Source organism: Schistocerca piceifrons, chromosome 1 (genome assembly GCF_021461385.2).
Source record: "Schistocerca piceifrons isolate TAMUIC-IGC-003096 chromosome 1, iqSchPice1.1, whole genome shotgun sequence".
Lineage (NCBI taxonomy): Eukaryota > Metazoa > Arthropoda > Insecta > Orthoptera > Acrididae > Schistocerca > Schistocerca piceifrons.
Genome location: NC_060138.1, coordinates 726628484 through 726649747, shown reverse-complemented (window position 1 = coordinate 726649747; position 21264 = coordinate 726628484). Strand labels below are relative to the sequence as shown.

Genomic DNA, 21264 nt, shown 5'->3' with positions numbered 1-21264 from the left:
GATTGTAACCTAAGCATTAAAATCACTGTTCCTGACTGTTGAGAAAGCCATGTTGGCATGGCCACCGTTAAGTTTGATCCATTTCATTGTGGAACATCCACCTTGATGCCACTCACTTCGATCTGAGGCTCTCCCCATGGGTGTCACCCCGCCAAGGCAACGGCCACCTGGCACAGTAGCCGTTGCCCAGAGTCCTGGTAGCCTGAAGCAGATAGATACCTACTCCTTGGCTGACATGGGGAGTATACAGCTCAGGCATCGGCAGTGCAATCCTTGCATTGACAGTCTGCTACCAACAAGAGAGTACATGACAACTCACCAAGACAAACTGACTTCCATGCTGGATTTCGGGTAACAGAGCACAGTAAGCCATCTTTACCCAAATGACCCGCACTTCTGAAAAATTTGGAAAGTGGAGGTCAAACTCAAAATGGGGACCAGAATTTAAAAAGCCAGAAGAGGCGAGGGAAATACATTAAAAACAGCGAAAACCTTCATAAGTCCAAAGAACAGTCAAAGCACCAATACAAAAATGTGACCAAATACAAAGACTCCTATTAGTCACCTCTTACGACAGGCAAGAAATGACAATGGGTCTATTCTAGCTCCTGACACCACAAGGGGAAGGACAATTTGAAGTCAGTTTGAGTTCAAACAGCTTTATGGTATTCAACAAAACATTAGTATTTCTCAAAAACAAATGAAAATCATTAGAAATCATCAAGGCTACAGTATGACCATGTTAAGGTAAACCTGGTAATAAACATCATAATATGCTTCCAACACAAGCAATTTGAGTATTCAAGACAGAATTGTGTCACTGCTAGTGTTGCATGTGTCATGTGCTACCAGTCTCATGTGTTGCTCAAGTGCAGAAAATTCAAGCAAGATGCATGTAGTGAACACAGAATCATTGTGATGCACAACAACTTGTGCGAAAATTGTCTGAAGTGGCAAACACCAGTCAAGTACATACAGTTACTGTTTACTGAAGATATTGTTCACTGGAGATCAACCCAAGCAAACAAATGCTTTTTGTGACAGTGAAAAAAGTTGCAAGACAGCAGTGGAAAAAGACAGACTTGTGTTCTATTAGATTCTGGGTCAAAGGCAGGCTTCGTATCACAAGAATGTGCACAACACCTCACATCATCAAAGGTGGCACAGCAGAGAGATAATTCAAGGAATAGGTGCAACCCCTCACCAACAAAACACCCTGTATAAGTGGGCTCCTGCATAAGCAAATTCATGTTGTCTGCTGAATGTTTAGTTTAACACAAGATAACTGACTGACACCTTTGAGGCATAAATAATTGCTGCCAGAACATGGAACTTGCCGAATATGCAACAAGCTGATCCAGAGGTTTTCGTCACCTGACAAGATCGACTTATTGCTAGAAGCAAAATTTTGTCTTTACATTCAAAGTCAAGGGCTATCTCCTTGCCGGCTACTCATCATGTGCTTCAAGAAACAGAACTAGGTTAGGTGATATTGGACAACAGAGAACACCAGCTTGTCATGGCATCCAGTCAAGTCTAGCTTTGTAAAAACAAGGCTGACATTCAAATATGTTCAATTCTGGGAGATAGAAAACTGAAATCAAGTTGTGATGACAAAATAAAAGTAACAGTATGAAGCACAATTTGTGGAACACATGACACACAATTCCACAGGTAAATTTGTTGTCGGCTTTTTCATTTCATGAAAAGCCAAGTCAGTCAGTTGACTCTTTCCACAAGGCAGCAAGAAGTTTCTCTCAAACTCAAACTGAACAGTGACTAGTGAGTGAACAGAAGGTTAAAGGAAGCTGCATTTAGTTCATGAGGCAATATGAAAACATTTGTGGGGAACCACGACTCTGAGATACAGGAAATAACTGCAGCTGTGGCATGGAACCATCTACAGTGGAGAATCTGACAGTTCGAGGAGTATCTCCTGCAGACATGCATGAAAACCGCCTGTGGTGGAAGGGATCTACTTGGCTTAAAGATGATGACACTTCACTTTCTGTATTGGACACCTCTAACGTTTCTGCATTTCAGGAGGTGCCATGAGAAAGAGGTAAAGTCCTCTGACATGAGCAGAGCAATCTGAGACAAGGAACACATCAATCATCACTTTGTTCCTACAACATCACCAAGTTCTAGCAGAACATGGGAATCAGGAGTGAAGTTCTTCAAATACCACTTGTAGCGAACAATGGAAACCATATGTCCAACATTCAAAGAGCTGACAACCTGCTGACTTGTCAAATTCAGGCTTGCTTGAACTCTCATGCCACTGTCTTGCAATCCTACTGATTCTCAACTCCTCATTCGGGTAATATCCTAATTCGAACAGCAATCACAAGTATCCCTCAGCAAGATTTAGGTACACCCCAACTGAGCATGCTTGCAAGGTGGGAACTACTGTAACAAGCAGAGGTAGGTGTAGACAGGACACAACAAACTTTCAATAGGAAATTGAAAAAGAATGTAGGAAAGTCATCGAAAAGGAAGAAAGTTTTGTTGTTAGGCAGTTCTCATGCCAGAGGTGTAGGCCAACTTCTGCAGGAGGAATTAGGACCAGAATACCAGGTCACAAATTTTTTCAAACAAAGTGCTAGTCTGGATCAGGTGACAGAGGATTTAGGTTCACTCTGTAAAGGATTTACCAGGGAAGACACCGTGGTTATAGTGGGAGGGCCAGGGAACAGCATCGACAGAGATCCTGGGTACAGTATAGAGTGTGACCTGGTAAAGATTGCGTCGGCATCGAGACACACCAATGTTGAATTTGTATCTGTCCTGAGACGCCATGACCGGCCTCATTTGAACTCTTCTGTTGGGAGAGTTAATTTGGAGTTGGAACGGCTGCTTGTGTCGGGTGCGGGGGCTCATATTGGTGTGGTTCCTGTTGATTATCTCAGTAGGTGGGACTATACCAGGCACGGCCTACATCTCAACAGGAAAGGGAAGGGGAAATTGGCTGGGGTAATAGCAGGAAATTTAAGGGGGGAGGCACTGCCATGAATGGTAAAATACCAGTGGTTATAGGTGTTGGAGCAGCACCTTTTTTAGGATAGGTAAGACAGAAAGATGTCAAGTTCTACGAGAGATCAGGATTGAAACAAATCTTCAGTTTAGGAAAGAAATTCAACAGCACAATTCTAGCACATTGGATCACCAATCACAGCTATCAATTATAAATTTTCACCAATCACCAGAAATTTTATCTCCACCAAGTTGTATCTCAGTCCTAGGTAATTGCATTGATGAACTAAAGTCACCCAACCCAATTGACATAATCTGCCTCTCTGAACACCATGTGACCACTGGTATAGGAACTAGGCCTAAGCACAGTGAGAAACTCAGACAGGAGAGTACTGCAATTGTTAGAATAAGGAAAGGTTCTCATAAAAGTATAATTAAAAATAATGTAAGTATATTTCATCAAAATATTGGGAGTTTAAAGAATAAAGTAGATGAGCTTCTGGTTTGTTTGGAAGATTTAGAAGCTGAGAATGAAATAGATATACTATGCCTGTCTGAGCATCACATTGTTACTGATATGGATAAGGTAAATGTAAGTGGCTATAAGCTCTCTGCACATGTAATGAGAGAAAATATGGAGAAAGGAGGAGTTGCCATATATGTCAAAAGTTATCATTGTGCAAAAAGTATAGAAACAAAAAAGTTTTGTGTAGAGAAACATATAGAAGCATGTGCCTGTGAGCTTAAATTAAATAAAGGCACATTTATAATTGTAACTGTATATAGGTCCCCATCAGGAAATTTTCATCTATTTCTGAAAAATTTGGACTCCTTGTTGTGCTATCTGTCAGACAGGGGGAAGCAAATTATTATTTGTGGGGACTTCAATGTAGATTCTCTGAAAGAGGGTAATAGGAAAAATGACCTTGAAGTATTACTCGGTTCTTTCAATTTGACACCCGTTATTGATTTTCCTACTCGGGTGGTAAAGGATAGCAGCTCACTGATAGATAACTTCTTTATAGACCAAGATAAGTTTAACCAGATAAATGCTCAGCCTGTTGAGAATGGTCTTTCTGATCATGGTGCACAGCTAGTTACAATATATGACATAGCTCCATTCAGCAATACTAAACAGTCCTCCAAAGTAGTACGTTCAGTCAACAATTTAACAATTGCAAATTTCAGGGAAAGCCTACAGCAGTTAGACTGGGATGAGGTATACCGTGAACCTGATGCCAATTTAAAATATAATTTATTTCATGACATTTTTGTAAATGCATTTGAAAACTGCTTCCCCAAGAAAATAGTTAAATATACTCGTAAGAAACCTTGTAACAAACCATGGCTTACTAAGGGTATAAAAATATCCTGTAACCGGAAAAGGGAAATGTATCTGACAGCAAGAAAGAGTAGTGACCCAGAAACCATCAAAAATTATAAAAACTACTGTGTTATATTAAGAAAAGTTATTAAAAAATCCAGGAGTATGTGTATCTTGTCTGAAATCAGCAACTCTGATAATAAAATTAAAACAATTTGGAATATAAATTAAAAGAGAAACAGGTCAACCAAGAGCAGAGGAAGACAGTATTACCATCAAATTGAATGAAAACTTTACGAACAAAAAGTCAGAAGTTGAAAATATTTTTAATAATCATTTTCTAAATGTTGTGGATATAGTAGGATCCAGGTGTTCATTAGAAGATGCTAGGCTGTTAATGGAAGAGGCCATACCTACGCAATTTGATACAATTGAAATCTCACCCACTTCTCCCTCTGAAATTAGGAAAATAATAAACTTGCTTAAAAGCAAAAACTCACATGGAATTGATGGCATTTCCAGCAAAATACTAAAAGCTTGTTCTCAACAGATAAGTAAGATTCTCAGCCACCTGTGTAATAGCTCTCTGGAACAGGGCATTTTCCCTGATAGACTGAAATATGCTATTGTTATACCTTTGCATAAAAAGGGGGATAGATCTGATGTCAACAATTACCGTCCAATCTCTTTTCTAACAGCTTTATCCAAAATTTTTGAGAAAGTAATGTGTTCAAGAGTAGCTTCACATATCTGTAAAAATGAAGTACTAACAAAATGTCAGTTTGGTTTCCAGAAAGGTTTTTCAACAGAAAATGCCATATATGCTTTCACCAGTCAAATTTTGAATGATCTGAATAACCGAACACCACCCATTGGGATTTTTTGTGATCTCTCAAAGGCTTTTGATTGTGTAAATCATGAAATTCTGCTAGACAAGCTCAAGTATTGCGGCATGAGTGGGACAGTGCACAAATGGTTTAATTCGTACCTAACTGGAAGAGTGCAGAAAGTTGAAATAAGTAGTTCTCGTAACATGCAAAGATCAGCACATTCCTCAAACTGGGGAACTATCAAGAATGGGGTTCCACAAGGGTCAGTCTTGGGTCCTTTGTTGTTCTTATTATATATTAATGACTTGCCATTCTATATTCATGAAGAGGCAAAGTTAGTTCTCTTCGCGGATGATACAAGTATAGCAATCACACCTGAGAAACAAGAATTAACTGATGAAATTGTCAATACTGTCTTTCAAAAAATTACTAAGTGGTTCCTTGTAAATGGACTCTCACTGAATTTTGATAAGACACAGTACATACAGTTCCGTACAGTGAATGGTATGACGCCATTAATAAATATAGACCTTAATCAGAAGCATATAGCTAAGGTAGAATATTCCAAATTTTTAGGTATGTCCATTGATGAGAGATTAAATTGGAAGAAACACATTGATGATCTGCTGAAACGTTTGAGTTCAGCTACTTATGCAATAAGGGTCATTGCAAATTTTGGTGATAAACATCTTAGTAAATTAGCTTACTACGCCTATTTTCACTCATTGCTTTCATATGGCATCATATTTTGGGGTAATTCATCACTGAGGAATAAAGTATTTATTGCACAAAAGCGTGTAATCAGAATAATAGCTGGAGTCCACCCAAGATCATCCTGCAGACATTTATTTAAGGATCTAGGGATATTCACATAAGCTTCTCAGTATATATACTCTCTTATGAAATTTGTTATTAACAACCAAACCCAATTCAAAAGTAATAGCAGTGTGCATAACTACAATACTAGGAGAAAGGACGATCTTCACTATTCAAGATTAAATCTAACTTTGGCACAGAAAGGGGTGAATTATACTGGCACTAAAGTCTTTGGTCACTTACCAAATAGTATCAAAAGTCTGACAGATAACCAACAAGTATTTAAGAAGAAATTAAAAGAATTTCTGAATGACAACTCCTTCTACTCCATAGAGGAATTTTTAGATATAAATTAAGGGGAAAAAAACCAAAAATATTTAAAAAAATAAAGAAAAACAAAAAAACACAAAAAAAATAAAGTTGTTATATTAACTTAAGTATGTTGTTAAATTAACCTAATTATGTCATGTATTGGAAAATTCGACTCGTTCCACATCATTACGAAATATCGTATTCATGATCCATGGAACTAGTATTACTCTAATCTAATCTAATCTAATCTAACAAGGATTGCAGATCTTTTGGCGCCGCTGGTCATCTGACTTCCTGCATCATCTGCAGCAGCGAGCCAAGTGATTGTAGTAAGAGAAGATAACTTGCCATCCTTGTGCTGGAAGCTGGCCATCACTGAAGGAGTACATCTTGGTCATGACAGAATGGTGCGAGTGGCCAGTAATCGCACACGAGGGGTTTTCAAGAGAGTAGTCTCAAACTATGTCCTTTACTGAGTGAAGTGATGCAAAAGTAAACAGATGCTCAGGTTTTTTACCTTTTACATTTTCTGTTCTGTGTGTCCCTTCGCTCAGCAGACTCAGAGTATTTGATCTTTTTTTCCAGTGTATTTTTTATTTATGTGATTGTGATTTTCAGGTGTCAGTTATAAACTCTGTTGACAGAACTGCTGATTGAAAGCTGCAATGATGTATGTATTTCCACATGTTCTTTTTTAACCTTTAGCAGAACTTTTATTATTTTGGAGAGAAAGTAATTTTTCCTTTGCACCCAGTATGTTTTGTCATTACATCAATATAAGTCCCAGGAGAGTGCTGCCCTTTCTGGCATTATTTGTAACTGAGGGACAATCATGTTCAGCAGCAACCCATCCCAGGGCATCTAACGGCACACTCGTCCCTATGAGAGACCAGTGCTGAATGGTGACTCAGTTGGTCGACTGTTGTTGCTAGTGGCCCCTGAGACTTTTATGTTAAACAACAAAGATGTATATTTTGTTTTGTGATTGCTAACTCAGTTGTGAATAAAAAGTGATGTCCTTTTTGGCAGAATAATATAATTGGCTAGATTAAAAATCTACTTGCCAAGCAGTGGCAGAACACACACAAAAGAGAAGGTTATAATTAGGCAAGCTTTTGTAACCTGTGGCTGCTTCTTCAGATAAATCTCCCCCATCCCATCTAGTAAGTCCCCAACAACCCGCAGTTCTGAGCGACTTTCCTGAAATTTACCCCTTTTTCTAGACCTCTCCAGTCCTTTTACTTCGCCTCTCTTCCTTCCCCTTCAACCCTTCTGCCTGAGTAAGGAGCCACAGCCTCCAAAAGCTTGCCTAATTATAACCTCCTTTTATGTGTGTGTTCTTCTGCCGCTTGGTAAGTAGATTTTTTTATCTATCCAATTATATTACAAGTGATTCTGTAATAGATGTCGTCATTCACTGCAATCTGCATCTGTCTGAACCACTCTACAATCTTCCCAGCACAATCTATCTTTTCCACAGTCAGTAACTTCTGCGGCATAAAAAATTAAAATATATTGTAGATTTCTTTAATATTAATGGATATGGTACAAATTAAGCCAAATTCTACTCCAGTTACAAGAGATGCTTTTAGCTTGAATACAGAAGAAGTGTTGCTTAAATGAAACTTAAGCAGATGAGTTGTTTTATGGTAAACACTTAACAAAAAGTCAATCACTTACTATGTTAAGTTCTATATTTCTTGAGTTCATAGTGTGCTTGTTACAAGGGATGGCAGAATCAAATAACCTGGTCCACTGTCGAAGAAACTGAACTAAAAGCTTAGTTTTATTAACTGTATAGGTTTGAATGAAACCAGTTTGCTTAATTATTTTCTTCCACTAATACATTACTCACCTGTGTGTTCATCATCACAAGTGCTATTTCATAGGAGCACAAGAAACATAAGAGTCTATAAAAATAACGCAGAACGAGTTTTAAGTGAAACACATATTCCAAAAACTTCCAGGCAGTCTAAAACAGTGTGCTGGATCGTGACTCAAACCTAGAACCTCGTCTATTGAGGGCAGTACTAGTCCACCAAGATACGCATGAGGGTTGCTGTAAAGTTTGTAAATTAGGGGAAAGGCATGGTCAGAATTGAAAGCAGGAGGGCAGGTCATGAGACAAGCCTGGCAAACTCAGTAATAGCACTGCCCATATAAGACAATGTACTGGGTCTGAGCCTTAGCACACCTGTTTCTTTTTCTTTCTTTTTTCTGCCTTCAATTTAGCAATGGGTCTAAAAGTTAAATGCACTTAACCACCAAAGACAAAGCAGGCCAAAGATTTGCATTACTCTTTACACATTCTTTTGCCTTTTTTCTTTAAAAAATAAAAAAAAAAAAAAAGAGGGAGAAGGTGCCAGAGGAGTTAGTTCTAATTCATCTCTAAAAGCAGGAAGAAACATTTTTTAACTGGTCTGCCATTATCACATATCTGTCACTACAATGCGTCATAATCAATAAATGTGGGATACTTCACATTATTAATGAAATAAAACATACAATTTAAATTACTGCAATCGCATATTCTAAATAATTCTGCACACCAAGGAATAAAAAAATTCTGAAAACTCATTCCTGAGTCTTCTGTGTATTATTAATGGTAATGAATTCTATATTTCCAGAACCAATCCACAAATGACCAGCAAAACATTTTCCTAGTGCAAAGTGCAAAGCCATATAGTACTTAACTTTTAATTTATATGAGACAAATCAGGTAAAGAAATTATCAAAAGATATCACAGTTGTGGTGTTGTCTATCATTGTGAGACCCACACCTCTCTGGAGTTGCAAGGTGCCACTGCCACACAGTCTTAATGAAATATGACTGCAAGGGACATGTGTTGAGCTCTGTCCAGTTGGCAAGTGTCTGTAACAGCTGCATTTAGAATATCCAGAGACTGAGATCTACAGACCTTCCATACCACACAGCTCCATGGTCTTTGGCTGCTTCTATGTATGCTTGGAAATCACGAGACATATCTGTATAAATAATTCCACGTCTGTTTACTTCAGTCACAGCAGTGGAGAGCTACAGAAGGTTAGTGTCTTTCAGGAGTAAATAAAGAGATGTGCTATTTGACTATATGTGTTAATCAGCTGACGGTTCTTTGTCCACTTGAGTGTACAGAGACCCAGCAGCAGTGACAGGGTGGGCACTCTCTTTGTTCACAATGGCAAATTGTACTGAGTCGTCTTTTTCAGTACTATTTTTGTGTTTAGTTACCTAATGCTTGGCTTCTCAGCAACTCAAATCGTACAGTTAACAAACACTTCAAGGCATGTTACAAGCAGCAGAACCAGCAGCAACGCCCCCTCCCCCATCAATTTGTTCAAGTTCAACCAGCGCAGCAATTGGCATGAGACTTTGTGGGGCATTTTTAGTGGTATCGTTCCCAGTTGCTTTATAGGAGGATACATGCAGGGTGATTCTGCCCTGTGGGCCACCAAAGCATCAGGTAAGTACTCAACTTATGGTGACCCTGAGAAAGTTTTTTCGCAAAATACTGGTAAAGAACCCACCAAGGAAGATTGTATAAGGAAGTATTTAATCCTGCTATGTGCAGCAGTAAGCAAGGCACTTTGTGTGCTTACTTTGAAAGATACTGAAATAAAACAAATCAACTATTACACTCACAAAATGGCACTGATTGATGTGTCAAAAATATTAAAGGGGAAACTCCTGACATGCATCAGAGAAAAATCAGTTCTGTCTGCAGGAGCAAGTGCAACTGGTAGGGACCAACTCAGTCCATGCATCTTAGACATTTGCAGTGCCAATGATTCAGTAACAACCATTGAATATAAAGCATCTGAATCATGTCATATTTATGATCAACCGAGTGTCAATTCGCAAAATATTCTAACCATTAAGGTGAGTTTTTTCAAGAGAAGTCTGGCATATAATTAATTGTTATGAATGCAAACTAGAAGATGAACCTCACTAAACCTTCAATTTGTCATCAAGCCCCATCCTATAGGCAGAGAGATCTGCCATTTTTTGTAAAGTATATGTTACATGAGGCATTCATTGAACAGTCTATCCATTACACCCTATTCTTCCAATAAAACTGCTAAATTTGAACCATAGACATTTAGGGACCTCTCCCACAAGCAAAGACTGAAGCCCATGAAGTGGTAGCATTATATTACAAATTTAGTAAATATTTACAGCTGTATACAGTCTGGAATGAGACAAGTACATCTCTGATCTGATGCATACAAGCTGACTGTTCTGAGAGAATTGGTCAAGCTGGTGTTCTGCTCTAAGACTTTCCAAGTGACAAAAGCAATATTGTCCTAAGGAACAGTGGGATAAAACTAGTTTTAATTCCAAGATATCATCAGGAAGGGAATCCACTTAAAATTTTTCCACAAACTGTCTCGACTTATAATGAGACCACATGCAAACTAAGAGGATGGAATACATTATCTGTTGAAAAGTATCTGCAATTCCCAGTGTAATCTGAAACTGAGCACTAGATATCACAACAGGTGGACTCTGCCAGTATAAAAAGAGGCAAGGAGTACTGTGTTGCAGTAACAGCAGACTGGGTCAGCCAGAAGGGCTAAGCAACGTCTGACAGGTACTACTCATTTGGTATCACCTGATTAACAAATCTATCAAGGACATTCCAACCCTTTTAAAGCTGCCAAAGTTGACTGTTGGTGACAAGATTGTGAAGATAAAATTCAGAAGAATAACCACAGCTAAAGAAGACCACGCAGACCTCGTGTACATGGAGTACAATGGTCGAGTAGCTCCTCATAAATGCGAAGCGACACTTGATATGCTGCAAAGAATGACACTATTGGACAATGGATGACTGAAACAGAGTTATTTGTAGTGAATCATGTTATAACCTGTGGAAATCCAAAGGAAGGGTTTGTGTTTGGCTAATGCAAAGAGAATGTTTCCTGTCATAATCTGTGTGCCAAGAGCGAAGTAAAGAGGAGGTGGTGTTACAATGTGGGAGTGTCTTTTGTGATTAGCATGTGGTCTCTTTATTGTGGTTAAGAAAATGCCAAATGTGGAGGGAATGAAAATGCTAAATGTGGAGGGAATGAACATTTTTCGGCATTGGGTACCTTATGCAGTACAGAAACAGTGTGGAGACGACAACTGTTTGTATCATGACAAGGCACCCTGTGGTAAAGCAGCAACTATGAGGCAATGATCTGCCAAACACACCAACAATTTACTCACCATGTGAGTTGCTGTTTGACAACCTAGAGAGCCACAAAAAGTGCAAACCCATTCCAAACCTCGAACGAGGTAAACCATGCTGAGTGGATAGTCACTCAGACAAACATTGACAAACTTATCTGCGAAAGGAAACAAAGAGTATCATATTTCGATAAAAAAAAGTCACAAAATCTGCATGCGTAAAGGTTGGTGTCTTAGTTTTAGTTCACTATCATAAAACCTTCCCTAATAGCCAAGAAAATAAAGAAGTATAGTTATACACTGTGTGTGGCTCAGCTTTCCCAGTTCAGGGAAAGTAAAAGGATTATACATGTATGAGCATGTAAAACCATATTAAAATGTATAGAGCATTGCAAATAAATATATTTTGACAATATGAACTATATGATTTATTGTCCAGCATAACCGTATTCCTCATTTGCAATTAGGGTGTTTTTCACATGTTAATATGACAATAATTTGTGATAGCAAATATGGAATCCACATGGTACTTAGCCGGATAGTATTTTTTCCATATGTAAACTGTACTGTATGTTTAGGATTTAGGGGGCAAGAAAATTTAAGTCTTTACTGAGCATGACTGTGCCCCGCCTCTTCTTCTTCTTATTTTTGCACTTTCAAGAATAAACTCAGTACCGATTCTACCTCCGAAGAACTAACAATACAAAGAACCATGATAGTCCAGGCTGAAATTTCATCCATGTAACAAAATGGTTCTAACAGGTCATTTTGATTTGCTATGATAAAGAAAAGTTAGGTAAACATGTAATTCATTCTCTCTTTCGTTGGAGACATTATGTTTGTAATGATAAATGTATGTCGAGGATTGACACATTTACTTTAAGAGAGTGCAGTGTGTCCCATGTCATGGGTATGCATGTGTCAATTGTGCTGTCAGTAATAAGAGCTTGTAGCTTACCTTGTATTGGACAATCTGATCTGCCATTCAAGATTTGTAGACTGAAAATTCACTACATGTACACAATTGGTAGTGAACTTACAAACATTCTTCAAGCGACATAACAACTCACTTACCACATACCTGCATCCACTGTGCTGCGAAGATAGGTAAACTTTAACAATATGCCTAGAAATACTGTGTGTATTGACTGTTCCAACAAAGTGGTGGATCTGTGTTTATTCAACCGCCATTATACACTAAGCAGAAAAGTGACTGCGAGAGGCTATCTGGTAATATGAAAGCAAAAGTGCCATGGAAATACACTGGCATTTCTGATAAATAAAGGAAACATACAACGCTTTGTAGAAATATTTCCAAGCTTTTTTTACATTTAAAAGTATAAATTGCACTTTTAGGCTAATTGTATTAATTGAAATTGTTGTTTTATCTTGTTTGCCACATCATCTGTTTTCTTTCAATGCAAACTACAGTAGACGACAAATACATGTCCCCGTAGAGCTCATGGGACCATTATGTTGATTGTAATGAATTAAACTAATATTTGTCACTCAATTTATTAAACATCAGCTACATCACGAAATTGCAAAGCCAGATTTGTGTTGACAATGCATTCTGTCATCCCACATCCTAACTGCCCAATATCAAATTTGTATGGGAAACAATGTAATGACATACTACAAGATTGCCAGATCACACTCTGCTATTGGTTTTTGGGATGGTTTTCCAACAGCTACCTGGGCGAATATTAAGACCTCCATCCGCATGCAGTTCAATTTAATTTATTCCAGGGATTGACAATAAAAATCATGTACTATCAAAGTATTTATATAAAAGCAACAAAAATAACATCATACGTACTTGTGAATGTGTTTAAACAAACTACTATCAAAGGAAAGGAATGTACATAAATGTAGGAGGAGATCTGAGTATGTACTTTAAGACAAGATTCATAAGATGCATTTTTTCCACACATTTGTGTTCATAGTCTTATGTAATGCCTGTGAAAAAACCTATTTTAAACAAACAATGAGGCAAAAAAAAAAATTCTTGAAATAGTGTGTAAAGTAACATGCAGTGAAAAAAACTTTTTTGCTTGCATTTGTTGAACTTCATAGCAAAGCTATGTGATAAGGATGAAAAACTGATTCTGATGTACTGTGAGAAGCAATATGTTTTCAACAAACAGTTTTTGGTCTCCTGTCTCCCCCTTCCTTGTACACAATAAGGTGTTTCTCATTTGCCTTTGTCATAGAACAGCTCAAAATTTCATAAGCTTTATTTAAAAGACTGAACAGTAACAGTCAAAGCACTTGAAAATTTGAATAGTAGACTTAGTCAATACTTCTTTGACATCTCTGTCAGTTAATGAAAAATAATTTTCAATAAGAAAACCAAGACACAAACTTAGGCTGAAATGATTTTGAACTGAATAATTTCTATCTACTAGAGGGCAATGTAGAGTGTATTATTACAATTAGTAATTATTATTATTGTGGTTTTTGTTTTAACCTCCAACATAACAACACGTATCATCGATACCTAAAAATTAAATGGATTTTACCACCTCCAACAAAGTAGGCCACAGATCTGCATTGCTCTCTACACATTGGTTTGTCTCCCTCTTTTTGAAGATAGACACAACGCCAAAGAAGTTATTTCTAGTTCATCATGGAAAGCAGGAAGATGACTTTTGTTTGAACGTCCCATCGACAACGAGGCCATTAGAGACGGAGCACAAGCTCGGGTCAGGGAAGGATGGGGAAGGAAATCGGCCGTGCCCTTTCAAAGGAACCATCCCGACATTTGCCTGAAACGATTTAGGGAAATCACGGAAAACCTAAATCAGGATGGCTGGAGACGGGATTGAACCGTCGTCCTCCCGAATGCGAGTCCAGTGTGCTAACCACTGCGCCACCTCACTCGGTGACTTTCGTTAACCGGTTTGCCATTACAGTGTGGTGTAATTAGCATAATGTGGCATACTTAACATTACTGTGAAAGCAGAAATACAACATACATTATTCCAAGTACATACTTAGAATAATTTTTTGCACCAAGGAAAATAAAAAAAGCTAAGATAATTTAAAAAGTAATTCCTGTTTCTTTTGTGTAATATTAACACAAAAGAATTGTTTTAGTCCCACGTCGGAGGCTACATGGTACATAACTATCCAATTTATACAAGAGAAATAAGCTAAAGAAAGTAAGGACACCATAGTAATAAATAGGCAAAAAGAAAAATATAAAGGAGTACCATAGCGCCTCAGTCCAGCACAAAATTTTAATCTGCCAGGAAACTTCAAAACCCCACACACTCTAAGCTGTAGAGCGAAAGCTTCATTTTGAAAACATATTCCATACTGTATCTGCTAACAGTTGTTATTTTTTATTATTCAATGCATATTCTTCACTTTAGAACAATACAATTAGAACGCTATTATATTTACTGAAGGAAGCTCTGAGCAATTTGTAAATATGTCACTCACGAAAATTTGTACTGAAGTTTCATATTGTTAATTTTTTGTTGAATTTTCTTCCTACCACGTCGACCTTTTCTACCTCTATTGGTAGGAGTTTCACTGCGTGATGTGTTATCTGTGGTTGAAGTACTTCCTACACTTGATGTTTCATCCTGAAAAATTAGAAATTAATTGTTAAAAATATTGTGACAATAACCATATTATAGTAAACAGTCAGAATGCACGCCTATGGACTGACAAATTTTAGTTGCTTTTTATTAATGCAAACATTATACTACTAAATGCATAACAAACCACAACTGTGCTGGTCCAGAAGTAATGCTGACACCTGCCACTCATCAGCAGTACTCTACCTACCAACCAAGCCATCTAAGTAATATGCCTGACAGACAAATTCGAAACTTCAACCTTCCACTGTCTCCTCTCCATTGCTTCCAAATTCCACATTACCATTACGCTACAAAATTAGTACCTCCAGAAAAATTAATATAACACATAGTTTAGATACAGCACAGCCTTGGTATTCACCAGATGTGAAACTGCGATCTGGATGATAGAACAGATTTCAAATCTTGGACAAATAGAACTCCATGTTCGTAACTGCGGCCACTTCATTTTAAAGTGTATCAATTCATTACCAGCCAATCCAACAGTTTGAACTTTTCATACATAATCACACAAATATGAACATGTTAGACATGTTGTCCCTTTTAACATCCCGTCCAGACATAATGGCAATGTGGGATCATATACAGGCGTATGAACACCAATAACATAGCACATCCCCGAACCCATACGTATGATACTGTCTGCGAATGCACTAAAAGTGTGCATGCCCGGGGAAATTTAGTACCAGCAACAGTCCTTTCCAAATAAGGGACATGAACACCTCTGGCACTCTACATATACAATCGTACCACAGTGGTTAGTGTTAGGTTCTTCAGACCTACCCATTCATCGACTGGGACATTCACAAAAGCCAAAGGAGGGTCACCAATTGTACCCCGCACATGTCACAGTAGATAATGCATTATCATATCACTTGTTGCAGACCCTCACATTTATTCCACCATACACCCTATGTATGGTATCAGTGTCAGGATCAATTTGTGTGCAATGATTGACCATGTGTTCATGGATGCTGTGATGCTGATGACGTCCAGCCCCTGCACACCACTGTCTAGTATATTGGTAATGTGTGGCCCAGCAGTAACTATATTGTTGTTCAGCCCAGTGTCTTAATACCATTCATGCCACATGCACCCATATCTTAGTTGTACTATTTATAAATTTTTAACAAGTGACACAAGCTACAGTGTTTTTTTTTTTTTTTTTTTTTTTTTGCCTAATGATACTATATCTGAACCATTATAATAAGTTGGTTGGTTGTTTGAGGTTTAAGGGACCAAACAGCAAGGTCATCAGTCCCTTGTTTCACATGTGGTCCATTCCGCTAAAGTGACATCTCAGGAAAGTCAGAACAATAAAAGGGAAAAGGCTAAAAACGTAAAGGGGCAGTCATGTTGTCAATGGTAAAAACAAAACGAGGGAAGTCAGCAAGAGAACGAACCCAAAGCTATGCTGAAGCAGCATAGGCAAGACCACCTGTGACTTAAAAGGTACAACCGCAAGAATGTAGAAAGTACGTATGGGAAAAGGAGACTAACCAAGCCTTTAAAAAAAGGGTAAAAACAGAGTAAAAGGGGAAGAAAAGAGGATTTCGGTCAGGGAGGTGAATCGGGAATCTCCGAACACTGCTTACAGTGGGAGACACCCAAACACTCACCGCCCTGCCCCAATACCAGAGAGAGATTAAAAACCTTAAAACTGAGAATAAAAACCACTTTCCCGGAGGAAACTGAGAACCAGAGAGACCATCCAGGAATCGTCAGCTAACATCAAAGGTAAAGTGTGGGGGAGTCTGTACTTAGCACACAGAGCCAAAAGAAGGGGGCATTCAACCAAAATGTGGGCTACCGACTGGAAGGCTCCACAACCACAAAGTGGGGGTGGCTCATCACGCAAAAGAAAACCATGGGTCAGCCTGCTACGGCCAATGCGGAGACGACACAGTGTGGTCGAGTCCTTTCGAGAGAGGCGAAAGGAAGAACGCCAAGGGCCTGGTGTCACCTTAATCGCACGAAGTTTATTAGACAGGGGAGTAGCCTCCCAAGAATTGGCCAATGACTGTGCGAAGTGGGATTTGATGTGAAGCCGTAAATCTGCTGCAGGAGGGGTTACAGAAAACGGGGGGTAAGTGACTGCTCCCCCAGCCAAACGATCAGCGAGCTCATTACCCGGGATACTCACATGGCCAGGGACCCAAAGGAAGTCAATGGAACAAGCAGCACAGTGAATATCAGCGAGATGGTCATGGATGGCAGAGACCAAGGGATGGCGCAAAAAACACCGGTCAATAGCAAGAAGGCCACTCATCGAGTCCGTACATAACAATACTGTTTAATAAAGGTAAGGGCCTGGAAAATTGCCATCAATTCCGCAGTAAACACCCCACATGTAGGTGGCAGCAGATGATTTTCCGTTCCGACAGAGGACGTGAAGGCATCCCCCCATGATCAGCAGATTTAGAGCCATCAGTGTAAAAAACAACAGCATCCCAAAACTCCCATAAAATTTGGCGGAAAAAGGAACGGAACACCACCGGGGGGATGGAATCTTTTGGACCTCGGCGGAGATCCATCCGAATTCGAGGCCGAGGAACTAACCAAGGGGGGGGGGGGGGAGGGGAGGGGAGGGAGCGAGGAAGGCAGGACAAAGAAGGAAGCTGAAAATCACGGCAAAGAGACGCAAGGCGGAGCCCAACCGGTAAACCCGCCCGAGGGCGGGAGTCGGGTGGGCGACGTCCATAGTCTGGGAACAGGATAGAATAGGAAGGATGAGTGGGAGAGGAACGGATAGTGAGTGCATAAGACACCAGAAGCTGGGACCGCCGAACAGAAAAGGGGGGGGGGGGGGGGGGGGAGATCCCAGCTTCAACCAGGAGACTATCAACAGGGCTAGCAGGGAAGGCACCGGTGGCCAAACGGATACCACGATGGTGGACTGGATCCAGCGCGTGCAGTGTGGAAGGAGCAGCTGAACCATAAACTTGACAACCATAGTCCAAGCGAGACAGGACTAGAGCACGATAAAGACGGAGAAGGAGGGAACGGTCCGCACCCCAAGAGGAGTGGGCAAGGAAGCGAAGGACATTGAGTTTACGGAAACATCCTACCAGCGAAGGACAATGAGTTTACGGAAACATCATACCTTCAGATGTCTGATATGGTGATATGGGGCAGCCAAGTGAGCTTGTTGTCAAAAAGAAGACCCAGGAAATGAAACTGTGGGACCACAGGCAATCGGTGGGCATTGAGATAGAGCTCTGGATCAGGGTGGATCGTAGTACAGTGACAGAAGTGGACCACTCGCGATTTTAGAGGAGATAATTGGAACCCACGTGAGAGGGTCCATGCAGAGGCACGCAAGCGAGACAGGACTAGAGCACGATAAAGACGGAGAAGGAGGGAACGGTCCGCACCCCAAGAGGAGTGGGCAAGGAAGCGAAGGACATTGAGTTTACGGAAACATCCTACCAGCGAAGGACAATGAGTTTACGGAAACATCCTACCTTCAGATGTCTGATATGGGGCAGCCAAGTGAGCTTGTTGTCAAAAAGAAGACCCAGGAAACGAAACTGTGGGACCACAGGCAATCGGTGGGCATTGAGATAGAGCTCTGGATCAGGGTGGATCGTAGTACAGCGACAGAAGTGGACCACTCGCGATTTTAGAGGAGAGAATTGGAACCCACGTGAGAGGGTCCATGCAGAGGTACGCCGTATAGCTCCCTGGAGCTGCCGCTCTGCAGATGCCATCAAAGAGGAACTAACCCAAATGCAGAAATCATCCACATACAGGGCAGGGGTGACCAAAGGACCGACAGAGGCCACAAGTCCATCGATAGCAATGACGAAAAGAAGGACACTCAAGACAGAACCCTGTGGGATGCCCGTCTCCTGGGTCCGTGGAGAACTAAAAACAGTACCAACTCGAACTCTGAATGACCGATGGAACAGGAACTGGCAGATAAAAATCGGGAGTGGGCCCCGAAGACCCCACTGATGAAGGGTAAGTAAGATGTGATGGCACTAGGCCGTGTCATAGGCCTTGCGAAGGTCAAAAAACACTGCAACCAAATGGTGGCGCTGGGAAAAAGCCTGCCGAACTGCGGATTCCAAGCGAAGTAAATGATCAATTGGAGACCGTCCCTCTCGAAAGCCACACTGGTAAGGGGACTGAAATGAGTAGGGGAGCCATCATTAAGAAGGCACAAGTCGTGGTCTGCAATAAACTGGTCTATAAGAAGACCTCGTCTAGATGGAAAGGCACTGCCCCACAAGGGATGATGAGCATTAAAATCCCCGAGGAGGAGGAAGGGAGGAGGAAGTTGCTGAAGAAGGGCAGTTAAGGCAGCAGGTGTAAGAGTCCTGTCAGGAGGGAGATAAAGATTGCAAACTGTGACCGCAGAGTCTAGGTGGACCCTAACAGCAACCGCTTCCAATGTAGTTTGAAGAGGAATCCACGTGCTAGCAATGTCTGTACGGACCAACGTACAAACACCACCAGAAGCCCGCAGGGGTCTGACCCGATTTCGACAGAAAACACGGAACCCACGAAGGGTCGGTGAGTGAGAATCAGTAAAATGAGATTCCTGGAGAACCACACAAGCTGCAGAGTAAGACGAAAGAAGGGATTTCAATTCCGGAAGGTGATGATAGTATCCATTACAATTCCATTGCAAAACCACAGAACGATGAATTAAATGGGGGCTGAACATGCTAAAGCCAGTCATACCGCCGGATCCCCACCCGTCACCGACAAGGAGGGGGCGACATCCATGAACGACAGGTCAGAATCCGGTTGTGAAGTCGGGGAAGGGACCTCTGGTGACACCAGAGGCTCTTTGTCCTGGGACTTATGTTTCTTCTTCTTTTCAGGCTGAGATCAAGGAAGGCTGTGTGGCATAAAGGAGCCAGCTGCAGCAAGATCAGGAACAGAAAGAGACCGGGCGACCTGGGGGCCGACACACCGCGGCACACGCGGTCGTCGCACGGCAGCAGACCTTTGGCCTGGAAGGTGCCGGGAAGGGGCATCCCGGGAGAGGCGCCCTTGACCGGCAGACGCCGAAGGAGTGGGACACTTCTCCGGCTGGGGAAGGGGAGCAGCGCCCAGAGGAGAAGGTGTGGGAGCCGCAGGGGAGGGGGGGGGGAGGAGAGGGGTCCATTATAATAAGGAACAATCAAACAGTAACATCAAGGACATCAGTCCCTTTTTCCTTTCATAATAAAAGCTGAAGGTTTACAAGAGGAGAAAAAGGTGGACAGCCAACTTTAACTTCTGCATCATCTGAGGCACAAAAGAAGGTAAGCTTTAAGGGGGAAAAAGCCATAAAAACTAATACAATACAGTAGGATGAGGGACAAGCACCAGATGAAAACAGCGGGAGACCCCTCCCCGTTACCTTATAGTAGGACGTCAGCTTCTTCATCCAACTGACAGCCCCCCTTTCACTGTCTAATGTAGGCAGAATGTTAATGAAATGGTAAAAAGTAAAATAACTAAAATAAAAGTGGGGATGAATACAAAAGCATAAAAACATTGACAAGGGCTTGTGTCAGAGTGGTGATCTGTTCCTTACCAACTAGACAACTATCTGAATCTAGTGATCATACAGGAAGCGTGGCAAGAAGAAGAGCAGAATAAAATGGTCACAAAATAAAATATTATGAGGTAAGGAAGCCGCACTGGCAAGAAGCTGCTGGAGATACCTGGGGTCCTGTATCAAGAGGTCAGCTCACTTAACCGAATGGCAAACCTCCAGTTGCTGTAGAATTCTGAAGTCACAGAATGGTAAAAGTAAAATGACAAATAAGTATGAAAGCACAGACAAGCATAGAAGCACAGACAAGCATAGAAGCACAGACAAGCATAGAAGCACAGACAAGCATAGAAGCACAGACAAGCATAGAAGCACAGACAAGCATAGAAGCACAGACAAGCATAGAAGCACAGACAAGCTTAGAAGCACAGACAAGCTTAGAAGCACAGACAAGCTTAGAAGCACAGACAAGCTTAGAAGCACAGGCAAGCATAAAAAGGCCACGAGACTGGCCCAAGCACTGTTCACAAGTGGCTAGGCAGCCAGTTCAGTCTTCAGTAGTTTCATTTGTGGTGTAGATTAAGACAGAAGGTAAAGTGGAGACAAAACAACTGTTGAAATGTGATGAAATACTGTGAGGTGGGTGAGGTGCACTACACAGAACCAGCCTGAGCCACCTGCGATGAGCCCTCCACTGGTAGGCCAACTTCTGCTCTCGACTGACAGTTCGCTGGTCA

At 40.8% G+C, this 21264-nt stretch overlaps 1 protein-coding gene across 2 annotated transcripts in view; it reads right to left on the bottom strand.

Moving 5' to 3' along the window:
- LOC124711199 (polycomb protein EED) overlaps nucleotides 1–21264 on the bottom strand; it is an 85272-nt gene that overhangs the window by 47875 nt on the left and 16133 nt on the right. For both annotated transcript variants that reach the window (XM_047241138.1, XM_047241147.1), the window contains exon 2: nucleotides 14873–15018. In XM_047241138.1, coding sequence (XP_047097094.1) covers nucleotides 14873–15018 — 146 coding nt within the window. The remainder of the gene's footprint in view (nucleotides 1–14872; nucleotides 15019–21264) is intronic.